The sequence below is a fragment of the Psammomys obesus genome, unplaced genomic scaffold (assembly GCF_907164565.1).
Source record: "Psammomys obesus unplaced genomic scaffold, mPsaObe1.curated_primary_1811, whole genome shotgun sequence".
In the NCBI taxonomy this organism is placed as follows: domain Eukaryota; kingdom Metazoa; phylum Chordata; class Mammalia; order Rodentia; family Muridae; genus Psammomys; species Psammomys obesus.
In genome coordinates, this window is record NW_026596064.1 from 11,386,633 (window position 1) to 11,400,362 (window position 13,730).

Below are 13,730 nucleotides of genomic sequence, written 5' to 3' on the forward strand. Positions count from 1 at the left end.
AGATAGATAGATAGATAGATAGATAGATAGATAGATAGATAGATAGATAGATAGATAGATAAGATAGATAGACAGACAAATAAATAAGTAGGTGTGATGCAAAGGAAAATAGATAAGAGAGAAACTGTACCAATAAGATACACTCAAACATACAAAAAAAAAAAAAAACAAACAAAACAAAACAGGGCTGGGGAGATAGCTCAGCTGAGAGAATGTCTGCTTAGCACATATGAGGCCTGAGTTGCAGCCACCGCCCCACATAAGTCAGGCATGGTAGTAACATATCTGGAATCTCAGCACCTGAAAGGATCACAAATTTGAGTCACCTCTCAAGTACATGGCAAGTCTGAGGCCAGACTGGGCTACCTAAGATTCTGTTTAGAAACAAAGACACCCAATCTTAAAGCCTGACAATATAAAATTCTCATCTGTAATCTGTAAACCTGGTTAAAATTTAAGTTTAAGCAAGTTCATCTTGAAAGGTAATTTGACCATCCTCTTAAAAATTTTAAGTATCGGGGTTGGAGAGATGGCTCAGTGGTTAAGAGCACTGGTCTCAGAGATCCTGAGATCAACTTTCAGGAACAACATGGTGGCTCATAACCATCTCTACTGGGATCTGATGCCCTCTTCTGGCACACAGGTGTACATGCAGATAGAATCTTTTTTTTAAAAAATTAAGTATCAATATTCTTTTACCAGCAATTTAAATGGCAATTTAGCTTACAGAAACAACTACATAAGAAAGTTCATTGCACCCTTAGAGCAAAATCAATGCAAGTGTTCATCAGCAAACCAGGAAATGAGCTAAGCAACATCTATATAATGGAGCAGTGTGGGCCAGAGGTTGGAGGGCAACAAAGAACAGTGCATACCAGAAAGGCAGGTTGAGAGCTGCTCATCATCCACGGGAGAAGCTTTCTGACGGCTCTGGCTGCCTGCCATCTGGTTTTCTACTTTGAGTTCACTGCACACCGAGGGAGCGTCCAGTGGACTTTTACAGTAAGGGTGGTCCAGCAGTTTTGAGCTAAGAATGTTCTGCTTGAGAGATCCATCCTCCTCCATCTGGAAGTTCTCATTCTGAGCAGGCTCTTGAGACACAGGCCCATCTACACTACTCACAGATTTGTCTGCTCCAGACACTAACAGTTTTACTCTGTCGTCACTGACAGTACTTGTCCCACTTTCCTGACCCAGAGTCATAATTGCTCTTTCAGTTTCCGAAGAGAACTCATTACTAGAAGGATGTTCTGTTAAAGGGATTTCATGAATTTGCTCTGTACATTCCCACTTAGGAGAAGAGGGTGACTGGTTCCAGGTGTATGTGGCACTGCCATTCTGTTGGTCAGGGAATGCTTCATCTAAACTATGCTCCTTGTCAGAGAAAGGGCTTTCTTTAATGTGGCCATCAGCCACGTGAGAGTTCTTTCCCTTCGCCATAACACTGCTGTCCATATCTGGAAAGTATGGCTGACACTGACAAGTGTCTTTAGGTTCTAGGGAAGGGACTGGGCTGCAATTGCCACCCTCTGTGTTATTATCCCTAAGTTTCTCTTGATGGTCCCCAGTGACCTTCTGTACCCAGCTTCGCTGGGCTTTTCTTAGCTTACAAACTCTGCTTTTCGTTCTGAAGTGCTGGGATCTGAAAATCCTATACCGAAATCTAATCATGGATAATTTCTCATACATCATAAGAGACACTTTGACTCTTCGATGTTGGTTAAGTTGGAACTGTTTTGGAATCAAGGGTCTCCCATCCCTGTGGTGCTCTAGCCCTTGGTAGCAGCCATAACAGAAGCGCTTTCTATGCTTGTTCAAGACCACAATCTTGCCACTCTCACCAGGACTTTGGCTCTCCCCATTGAACTTCATGGGAAAGTCTGAAGCTTGTGGCTCTGTCCTAGGCTTGTGACCACCGGCCTTACCTAAAACAGAATTTGCTGACAAGCCCGTAACTGCACTCAGGAAACTGTTCTCTCTGCAGTATCCATGGTCCACGTGACTCGATGAAGACAGTAACTTATCTGCTTGGAGTTTCAGGAGCCTCCTTGAGGGGGAAATGAAGTGCTCAGTGTCCTTTCTTCTCACTCTGGCATACAAAGCATTAACATTGTGAGTGGGTGCTCCAGACTTCTCCTCCGCACAAAGCGGGACATCCTGGACCCATGATTTTGGGATGTGAAGGTCCTTCTTACTACACTGGAAATGCTTCAACTGCCGATGCCAAACAACTGGTCTTCCCAGCTTAGCTTTCAGAAAGCACAGGTTTTGAGGAAAATAGAACTTCTTAAAGCTTCCAAACCCAGTATTCCATTTCTCAGAAAAGGCTAAGTGAATTCCTTTCTTCCATAGAATTTTCTTCTGTTTTTTCATTTTTCTGATGCATAATGAGAACTGGATGTGCCTATAAAAGAAAATAAAAGTATAAAAAGTTACATTTCAGTTTAAGTATAATGTCATAAAGACATGTAGCAATTAAGATACAAAGATAAAAAAGAACATATGAACCGCAATTTATTTTGTCAGCCATAAAGAAATCCTACCTGACTGAGGTTCCTACTTCAAGAACTGGGAAGACATGAACATTTAATAAGGCCCCCACTTTCTCTATACCTGCTTCTGGTAGGATGTTTCAAGAATGATTTCTGGCAAGAGGTGGTCCTGCATGTCTTTAATCCCAGTATTCGGGAAGCTAAAGCCAGGTGGACCTCAATTTCTGTGAGTTCCAGACCAGCCCGTTCTACATAAAGTTCAGCCAGGTCAGCCAGGCTGTCTAGTGAGTGACGCCTTGTAACAGTAACAACAAAAACCTTCTCTCAGTGCACAGCAGTTTTTGTTTGGGAGTTTGTTTCTGTGCGTGAGCACTCCGCCTGCATGTGTACAGGTGCACCACTTGAAGCGCCTGCTACTTTTGGGGGCCAGAAGAGGGGGCTGGATCCCTTGAAACTGGAACTGTGGATAGTTGTAAGCTAAGATGTAGGTGCTGGAAACTGAACCTCGGTCCTCTGCAAAAGCAGCAGGTTAACTGCTGAGCCATCTCTTCAGTCCACTGCATCAGTTTCTAATAGAATACATAAGGCAAAAGATCAGAAGAGAATTCCTGGAGGGTTAGTACTTGAGCTACCTTGTCAGCCACAGAATTTCTAGTATTTACTGTGTTCTCAACAGTACAGTGAAAGATAGTAAAGGAAGAGGGACCAAATACCCCTTCAGATGGATTCCATGTCTATTTATTTATAACTTGTCCATGGAAAACAACTTTCAGCCAGCAAAGTTTTCCAAGGGCGAGTATCTTTGGCCCATATAGTCATCAACCTCAAAGAGACCAGCTCCACTTTCACCAGTCAGAGTCTAAGTGTCTACACATGAACAGAACTTCATCAGGTGCTCTCATCCAGTTATACTGGATAAGAAAAAGACAAAAAAAAAAAAAAAAAAAAAAAAGTAAAAGCTTCCCCATCTCCACTCCCCACACCCCACCACAAACACACAATATTACCTTTCTATGCATCCCTTTCCTATAAGGGAAGAATATGGAAGGCTAAACATATGTTTACCATGGTCCCTTCTCCACTGAAGTCCACTGAAATAGTAACCCTGGACATGGGAGGGGCAAGGTCTTCCTAAGTTACTCAGGCTGGCCTTGAATTAGCAATCCTACCGCTCTGTCTCACAGATGCTGGAGTTACAGGCATGTGCCACCATGCACAGCCCGAAGTTAGATTTTTAAAAGGCAAAAATCCCACTAGGTGCAGTATGCCCCTATAATCCTAGCAGCCAGGAAGCACAAGCAAAAGGATCACAAGTTCAAGACCAGCCTTTGGTGCTATATAATGAGACACTGTCAAACATGAATAAATTGTTGTGGGATCCACTTAAATCAACATAACTCAAACACCAGGTCAATAAAGGTGATAAAAATGTATTGTAATCAAGCCGCTGCTGATCGATCAGGGAGGAAAAACAGACTCAGGAGCTGAACTGTGACCATGAAGGGATGTTGTACAGCATATTTAAAGGATGAAACCACAAAGCAGGAGGAGTAGGATGGAGTTGTACCATTGTCCAATCAAGGAGTTTCCATCAATCTGGATAGAAGCAGGTTCCTGGGCCTGGAAACATGAACTTAATTTGACCCTGCCAGCAAGACAGAAGTTGTCCTTGAGATGTCTGCACTCAGACAACTGTTTCCCTACACCCCAAGCTCTTTAGCTCTTGGGAAGTCCCCAGCTCTTCTAGTGCCAGGGACCTTGAACTTAGCTTCTTCCTATGATTAAATGGAGTCTGAAAATTAAATAGTGCTAAGAATAAGTTTCTTTTGCTTGTTCCTAACAGAACGAATGAACAAGGGAATGAATCAATGAAGGAAGAAGTGAGCAAAAGAGGTCAGGGACAAAGGTAATAAAAGAAGAGATAAGATCAATAACATCCCTAAAAGAAACAGATAGCCAGATTTGGTAGTATACACCTTTAATCTCAGCAGAGGCTGGAAGATCTCAAGAGTTCAACTCCCTAAAGAGTTCAAGGCCAGCCTGGTCTACATAGCAAGCTCCAGGTCAGCTGAGGCTATAAGCCTTTTTCAATAAATAAAAAAAGCAGATAAATGAGCAACATACGTAGCAGTTCAAAAAAAGCTAAAAAATCTAAGGCCATGTCATAAGCTACATGACCTCAGAAAGGCCCTGAACTAGAAATAAGTACCTATGAAGGTTAGGATGTGGATGGGGCTGAAAAAGGAAGGCCATCAGAAAATCTGAACAAGTTCCACCCCCAGATCCTAAAGAGAGAATGTGTTCCCTTTCTTGATGAGGATGAATCAGGACAGTCACACACAGGGACAGGCAGCACATGGCAAGCTGAGATAAATGAGTTCACGCTGTGAACTTGCCCTCTCACCACCCTCTAAGGATATACTGCTAATGAGGAACCATTCCTTCCTTTGGGATGAGATAAGCTCATCTGAAGAGAAAAGATCATAGGTATTTAATGCTCCCCCAAAAGGCTGAGCAATTACTTTTCAGTGTATTCTGAAGTCAAAGAAATGTTTTAGGCTCTAGATTCTAATTAATTACTCTGTCCCCCTTTTCCCCAAGAGCAATATGCCCTTCTGACAGGGTGAAATAGATGGCTGTGAAGACAGTTTGAAGTTTTGTTTTTTTTCAAGACAGGTTCTCTCTGTATAACCTTGGCTGTCCTGGAACTCACTCTGTAGACCAGGGTAGCCTGAAACTCAAAGATCACCTGCCTCGGTTTAACAAGAGCTGGGATTAAAGGCGTGTGCCACCACCACCTGGGGAAACACTTTTTTTTTTTTTTTTAACTCATCCTCTGAGATCCTGGCAATCTGATTCATCCTCCAGAAAAGTTGGTTAGCTTGTGAGAAAATTCATAAACCTATACAACAAATATTCCCCCACAAATGGCCTTGCATGGCCCACAGTGTACCCAAACTTGACAATTCTCATATATTCAAGTGTATTCAAAATGTCCCATAGCATCTCAGTGGACATTATGTTTGAGTTAGTATTGGAGGCTGAACTGGGGACCTCATCCAGGGTAAAGATGTTCACCCAATGTGCTATATACCTGCAGCCCCATTCTTAAACATCACTCAACATCCACCAGGTGTGGCAGCACACATCTTTAATCTCAGCACTTGGGAGACAAAGGCAGTTGGAGCTCTTCTGAGTTCAAGGACAGGCTGGTATACAGGGTCAATTCGAGGACAGCCAGTGGTAAATAGTGAAACACTATCTCAAAGAAAAGGGGGGGGGGACTCAGGCCAGGCTCAGTGGCCCATGCCTTCAATTCCTGCACTTGCAAGGCAGAGGCAGGCGGATCTCTCTGAGTTCAAAGCCAGCTTGCTCTAAAGGAAAAAAAAAAAAAAAAGCTTCACCTACCAAGAATCACCAGACCTCTGAGGATAGAAAGTAAACCAGAACAGTGTTACAGGTAAAAGCAAAACCCACAGACAGAAGAAAAGGCAACATGATCAGAGTGAAAGAGCCAAAATCCAAGGAATGCAAGCAGCCACCAAAAACTACAAGAGGGAAAGAGTCTCCCCAAGAGCCTTCAAAGAGAACATGGCCCCACAGACACCCTTACTTTGGCTCCGTAAAACTAATTTTAAACATAGGGCTTCCATATCTGTGAAAAAGAAAAAAGTTCTACTGTTTCAAGAAAAAAAATAAAGGGAGCTAGACAGATAGGTCAAGGGTTAAAAAGCATTTACTGCTCTTGCAGAGCACCCAGGTTTGGTTCCTCTTCTTCTTTTTCTTTTATTTTTTAGATTTATTTATGTATCTGATCTATCTATCTATCATCTATTTTTATGTTTGCGTACTCTGTCTGCATGTACACCTGCAGGCCAGAAGATGGCATCAGACCACACTGTAGATAGTTGTGAGCCACCATGACTGTGGTTGCTGGGAATTGAACTCAGGACCTCTGAAAGAGCAAACCAGTACTCTAACTGGGCTGAGTCATCTCTCCAGACCCCTCCATTCCTCTTCTTAAAAAACAAAAAACTTTGTAACTGTCTCAAAACAGAAACAAAAGAGTCAGACAGTGTTGCACACTATAATCCCAGTACTTAGAAGGTAAATGTAGGCAAATTAGGAGTTTGCCTGGGCGACAAGATATTCTGTCTTAGAAACAAACTAACAGAAGAGTCAGACTGGTGGTTTTTACCTGTAATTCCGGCTCTCAGGTGACAGAGGCAGAATTAGTCCAAATGCGGGTCCAGCCCAGTGTACACAGTGAATTATTGTCCATCCAGAACTACAAAGGAGATTCTGTCTCAAAGTAAAGATAAAGTAACAGAAGCACTAGGATGCATCTTCAGGCTTTGCCTGGCATGCAGGAAGCCCTAGAACAGTGGATCTCTGCTTTCCTCACCCTGAGATCCTTTCATGCAGCTCCAACCATAAAATTATGACATTGCTCTTCATAACTAAAGTTTTTCCACTGTTAGGAATCATAATGTAAATATCTGTGTTTTTCAAATGGCCTTAGGTGAAGCCTATGAAAGGGTCATTCAACCCCAAAGGGGTCACTGCCCATAGGCTGAAAATCACTGCCCTAGATCCAACTAACCAACCAACCAAACAAAGAACTCCACCCAAAATAGGAACAAAACTAACAGGGAAGGAGAGAAGGGGGCCTGACTTTTCAATGGTACACAGTTTCAGTCTGAGATGGAGGGTGATGACAGCTACTGAGTGGACATGAATGTTCTTACAGCTCTGCACTGTAAACCTAAAATGGAGCTGGGCATATGGCATGCCTTTGGGAGGCTGAGGCAGGAAGACGCCAGCGTGGTTTCAGAAAACCTTTCTTTATTTTTTATTTTTTTAAGATTAAATAGAAAAAAAAGGAGGCTATGGGTGGAGGAGCAGGTCCTCAGTTTAATCCCTAGCTCCTCCCAACAAACAGAAAGGAGGAAAGCCACAGTGCACAAAGAGGCAACAGAAAAACATAACAACTGGCAAAAACACAGCCAGGTCTCTTAACTTTTATATTTTTAAAGGAACAAAACAACCAAGGGCTGGAGAGATAGCTCAGCACTTAACAGCACTTGCTGTTCTTCCAGGACTCAAATCTGGTGTCCAGCACCCGTGTCTAATAGCTGCTCCTAACTGCCTGTAACTTCAGCTCTAGGGGATCCAATACCTCTTCTTTGCTGGCACCTGCATTCATGTTCACATACCCACACACACAATCAACATTAGGGTTTTTAATTTTTTTAAAAAATTGAACAATCAGGAGTCTGGAGAGACGGCTCAGCAGCTAAAAGTTCTTGCTGTTCTTGCACAGAACCCAGGCTCAGTTCCCAGGACCCACATGGCATCTTGCAAGCATCCCTAACTCCAGCTCTAGGAGATCTAGGGCTCTTTTCTGGCCTCTGCAGGCACATACATGCTGGCAAAACACTCATACACATAGAATAAAAAGTAATATATTTTTAAAGACTGAACAATCATCTCTGAGTTGGAGGCCAACCTGATTTACAGAGCAAACCCTATTTACAAAAAAACCCTACTTCAGAAAACAAACGAACAAAAACCCCAAGCCAACAAAAAGACAAAAAGCTTGATAACCTAATGAGAAAAATACATAAGGAGGCAATTCACAAATAAAGATTTCTAAATATCCCTTAAGCATAAAGAGATCTTCAACTTTACACTCCCACACCTCCCAGCCCCAGACAGGTTTCTTTTTGTAGCTCTGGCTGTCCTGGAACTCACTTTGTAGACCAGGCTGGCCTTGAACTCACAAAGATTTACCTACCTCTGCTTCCCACGAGCTGGGATCAAAGGTGTGCACCACCACTATCGACTCAAGTTCACCCTTCAGAAAAGAGGTCAGTGGTGTAGGGCTCTGCTCAAAGATAGTGTTAACTCACATGTGTCAAAGTCCCAGGTTTGATCAGCACTGCCAAGGAAAAACAAAAGCTGTAACACCTTCTCCTTCTGTAGATAAGTCACATTCTTATCGGCTGTGCCATCTCTCCAGCCAAAAGTTACTGTCTTTCTGTTTTGAAGGTAGCACTTTGTAGTCCAGACCTCCCTCAAATTAACAAGCCTCTGCCTCTGCCACCAGACTGAAAAAGGCATTTTCATACTTTGCTGGTGCAATTCCAAACTGATGTAATAATTTTCAAAGAGAATTTGGGAAGATTTCATAAAAGCCACAAAAGTATTTATCCTTAGTCTGGCAGCCTCACTTTAAGCAGTTTAAACTGAAGATGCAGCTGTGATAATAATGAAAAGGCGATCTGTTGAAACATTGTTTATAATAGCAAATAACCACTGCCCACAGGCGAGAGCACGGCTGAATAAACTACTTGATCTACAGGATGAGTGAAGCTTCAGCAGAGCAAGGATTCTTTAGCAAGCAGCACAGTCATGAGCAGAATGCACCCTTGCTCGAAGAGAGCAAAGTTCAGACCAGTTTCAAAGGTGAGGTGGTGGAAGCAATGAAGAGGGGACACTTCTCTGAATGTCTTTTTCCTACTGGTCTGCCTTTAGGACCAAGCCAATGCTTCACATACTTAAATGAACCTGGCATGCTTGCTTTCTTTTCCTTTTGCAGTACTGGAGATTAAATCAGGATCTCATGAATGCCCAGAAAGTACTCTATCGCTGAACTACACATCTCTTAGCCCCTGAATTTCAAATGACTGATACAACCATACCATAAAAGCAGAAAATAACAGACAACTTTAGAAAACAATATTCTGACTACATGCTCAAGCGCTAAGGATAAAGACTACATACAGATATTGTGCAATGCATAGCAAATATGCTTCCCATAGAAGCATATATTCTAATATTAACAGTATTCTAAAATTGCGCAATTAAATAAAATATGTTGTAGATAATTAAAGCTAGGCTTTCCATCACTAGGGAAACAACAAATCGTGAAATGAGGATGATGAGAGACAGGCTGGAGGTACCACTATGAACTCAGTGTTTAATACTGATACAGACGTGTACATGCACATACATACATTTGACTGTCAATGAAGCAACACAATTTAGTGAGCACCCTAACAATCAGATCTTAGCTTCTCATGATAACTGTCTGCTGAAAAAAATGGCTAAACCCAGTATGGTGACCCAGTCCCAGCCCTCTGGAGGCTCAGACAGGAACATAAGGAAGTCAACATCATTACTAGTTACATAGCCCATTGTAAGGCCAGCCTGAACTACAGGAGACTCTGTCTCAAAACAAATAAACAAACAAAAGCCCAGAACTGGGCAGAGAAAGCAAAAGAAAGATGAAACCAAAATGTCAGGTGGTGCCAGAACATACACAGGGGCTTAAAACTAATGTCATGTCAAAAAGACATACCGACATGAGGTCTCGGGGTGCCCAAAAGTCCACTGGGCAACCAAATACATTATAGTTAGAATCCAAGATACAATAAATAGCCTGTGTGTGAGAGAGAGACAGGGTCTCCTTATGTAGTCCTGGCTGGCCTGGAACTTGCTATGTTGTGCATGCTGACCTCAAACTCAGAGATTAGCTTGCTTGTGCCTCTGGAGTGCTGGGATTAAAGGCCTATATCACTATGCCCTCTATAATAAAGGGTAGTAAAATAGAAAGGGATATCTTCCTTCCATACAATTTCAAATAAAGAAATAGAGAATGAGTGAAAGAAACTGAAAGAAATTGAAGTCACTGGCGAAGGGCAGTGATGGCACACACCTGTAATCCCAGCACTCAGGAGGCAGAGGCAGGGGGATCTCTGAGTTCCAGGACAGCCTGGTCTACAAAGTGAGTTCCAGGACAGCCAGGGCTACACAGAGAAACTATGTTTCGAAAAACAAAACAACAACAACAATAATAATAAGTAACTGACACAGCCAAGTGTGGCTACACTCCTATAATCCAATAAGGAAGAAGGCTGAAGCTGGAAGGACCCAAGAGATCAGCTAAGATACAGCCAGACTGTATCTTAGGGGAAAAAACAATGGGAGAGGATGCCTAGGAGATGCCTCAGTGGGGAAATGCTTGTTCTGTAAATATCAAGACCTGATTGTGGGTCCGCAGACCCACATAAAAACTGAGCACAGGATACATTCCTATAATCCCTGGACTGTACAGTGACAGAGGACAGATTCCTAGGGCTTGACAGTCAACCAGGCAGCCAAATGAGTGAGTTCCAAGTTAAGTGAAAGACCCTGTCTCAATAAACTGGGTGGAGACTCTGCATCATGCCCTCCCACACCAGCAAGTGTGCCCCTCCACACACAACTGAAAACCAGGAACAATGGAGAAATGCTTTCCAAATTCTGACAAGAAAATTATTTTTAACACGAGAATTTTAGTCCCATCTGAGGACTAGCAACTAAAAACAGAAGTTCTCAGACAGGTAATTTATCAAAGTATATACTTCTCATATACCTTTCTCAAAGATCCACAAGACAAGAAGTACCTTGACAAATGGAGTAAATCAAGAAAACACTGGAACTAGGGATTGTGGAACCTGGCTCAGCACTTGCCCAGCATGCGCAATGCCTTGTGTTCACTCCTCAGTACTTGAAAATAACAATAAAACTAAAGGCAGGGAGGAAGACAAAGAACACTAAAAGGAAGGCTAGGGGACTGGCTGGGGAGATGGCTCCCTGGTTAAGAGCACTTGTCTTATTCCTAACACCCATGTGTGACTCGCAACCATTCATAACATCCAGGGGATCCAGCACCCTGTTCTGATCCCCATAGGCACCAGACAAGAATGCAGTGCACAGACATGCAGGCAAAATATGCATGTACATTTTTTTTTAATCTAAAAGAAAATGGGGGGAGAGGAGGATATGAGAGAGCAAAAAAGAAAAGTTGTATAAACTGGGCTTGTAATCCCAGCATTTTCGAGGCTAAGACAGGGGATCACTGCAAGTTCAAGGCCAGCCTAATCTACACAGCAAAACTGCCAGGCTGAACAAAGGACAGGATTTTAACATGTAGGCGCAAAAGCCTCCTAAATGTGACAATAAAAGAATCAAGCATATCCCAGGTAGGTGCTATTCTAAAGTCCTAGCACACAAATGCTATCTCATGAGAGAAACCGATGACTTCTTCTTATACCAGAATTTTCTCAATAAGCACAAGGCATCTGAGTGACGGGGTTTCTTGGATGCTGCACACTCAAAGCACAGATTGCAGTTAAGCTCCAACCACACAAGATCCCGGTTTCTCTCCTGGCACCCTTCTCCGTACTAAGCTTATTCTGGACAAAAGGCTTGAAAGCATAATTAAGGAATGCACCATGTGTCCTGAATATTCTTAAATGGCGTTTTAACCAGAGCCCTCCCCCCAAATCCATTCAGTTATTCCATCTAATTTGTATAGGTATAAGAACATGCCTACGTCCAGGTGGGGAATTAAAAAAACAATGGCAGGGTAGAGTTTCAACTCAGCTTCTCTGGACTCTTGAGTACAAACTCTCATGACCGTTCTGCATCCCACTTCCCCCAAGAGAACGGCCCCACAATGGAATCGAGGTTAATACTGCCCAGCACAAATAGAATAATAAAAAAGTAGCCTCCCACCATCCTAAAGGCCAAGAGTACCATGCATGAGCACGATGGGAAGGCACCAAAGCTGTCACATCAACTCAGACCCCCCGACTTCCGACTCGGCAGCAGCTGGGAGCCTGACAGCGATCTTCAGGCACAGCCTTCCCTGGCTTCGGAAGCAGCGGCCCGGAGCGCTGGTTTTGTGCCAGTCTGGATCGCCAGGTTCGTGCTGCAGAGGAAGAAGGAGGGCCGTGGTCCCCGGAGACCAGCGCCCACTAAGCGGCCTGCGTGCGGGCCTCGGGCGGCGCTGAGCTGGCGGGGAAGGGCTGGTCAGCAGCGCTGCGGACGCCTCCTGGCCTGCGCTGCCCCCCTGCCGCTTACCTGCGTCCTTAGCTCCCGGCACCTGACCCGCCTGCCTGGACGAACGCTGCAGCGGCCGGGACTGCTGCCTCGCCCACGCCCGGAGAAGCCTAGCCAGCGACCCAGGCTCCGGCCTGCTCTCCGCCGGCGAGGCTGCCGAGCTTCCTCCCAGCCGCTGCACGACACCGGCGCCCGCTTAGCGCGTCACCTCCTTCCTCGCTTTTCCGCCAGAAGCTCCGCCCACGCCGGGTGAGAAGGGCGTGGCCAGAGGCGCCCGCTGTTAGACGCTGGGTGTGCTCCTGCTCCCGCAAGCCTGTTCCGCTAGGGAGGATTTGGGGGAACTGCAATCTGGAGCGGCCCAGGCGTCACAAAGCAGGTTTCCGACATCTGGTCATTAACGCTCTTCAAGCTTTTAAGGTCAGGAAGGTTAAAACAGACCACAGCTGAGCCCTCACATTCCTGCTCTGGAATGCAGTTTAAGGTCAGGCCCAGGCTTTCCCACACTACTTTCCCATGTTGATCTTACCCCTTGGTAATGTAAATTACTTGTTTAGCATTTTCCCAGGACGGCAGAGCCTCCATCTCGATCCTCACTGGCCTGCCTACCCGAACTCAGGAAGTCTACAGTAAAATTTCTTTTTCAGACAGTTGTGAGCTGCCATGTGGGTCTGGGAATTGAACCCGGGTCCTTTGGAAGAGCAGACAGTGATCTTAATCACTGAGCCATCTCTCCCGTTCCAAGGGATCTCATACCCTCACACTAATGCACATAAAATAAAATAAGATTATTTATTTTTAAAAAAAACTCTGTTAGGGTGCTTCAGTATTCATCCAATGAACTATTTGTTTAAAGATAAGGTCTCACTATGCAGCACTGACTAGCCTCACACTTGGATCCTCCTGCCTCAGTTTACCTACTAGTGTGCACTGCCACATACAGACAGTAAAATTGTTGCGGAAATCTTTGTAGAATAAGCACTCCAACACCAATGAAAGAGGAAGAGAAGGAGAGGTCCCCAGTGAACCTAGCCAGGACAGTGCCCGAAAGATTTTGAACCCAGGTACGGTTTGCGTACTCACTCTATACTCTAAAACTACAGGCAGGCAAGCAAGAGTTCACAGAAGAGAACACGGAGGGCCACGACCCATTGTTTCAGCGGGGCGTTTTGTTTGGGGAGCAGGGGGTAAATAGGCAATACAAAAGTACTCTAAATAAATCTATATCTAATAATTTGGTCTTCGGCCTTGTTCTACTTCACAACTACTTTTCACTTTTCAGTGGTGGGTGGCAACACACGACTGGAATCCCGCATTCGGAAGGCTGAGGTGGGGGGAGTGCCATGAGTG

At 44.2% G+C, this 13,730-nt stretch overlaps 1 protein-coding gene across 5 annotated transcripts in view; it reads right to left on the minus strand.

The window, feature by feature from the left end:
* Nucleotides 1–12,565, minus strand: part of Senp5 (SUMO specific peptidase 5) — a 36,892-nt gene extending 24,327 nt beyond the window's left edge. Inside the window, exons 1-4 of one of the 5 annotated variants that reach the window (XM_055624938.1) lie at nt 12,405–12,565; nt 12,078–12,252; nt 8,290–8,433; nt 876–2,404 (exon numbers count right to left, since the gene is read on the minus strand). In XM_055624938.1, the coding sequence (XP_055480913.1) occupies nt 876–2,373 (1,498 nt within the window). In that variant the 5' untranslated portion in view covers nt 2,374–2,404; nt 8,290–8,433; nt 12,078–12,252; nt 12,405–12,565. The remainder of the gene's footprint in view (nt 1–875; nt 2,405–8,289; nt 8,434–12,077; nt 12,253–12,404) is intronic. The other 4 variants (XM_055624941.1, XM_055624937.1, XM_055624939.1 and 1 more) reach the window with 4 other exon arrangements.
* Between the last annotated feature and the right edge of the window lie 1,165 nt (nt 12,566–13,730).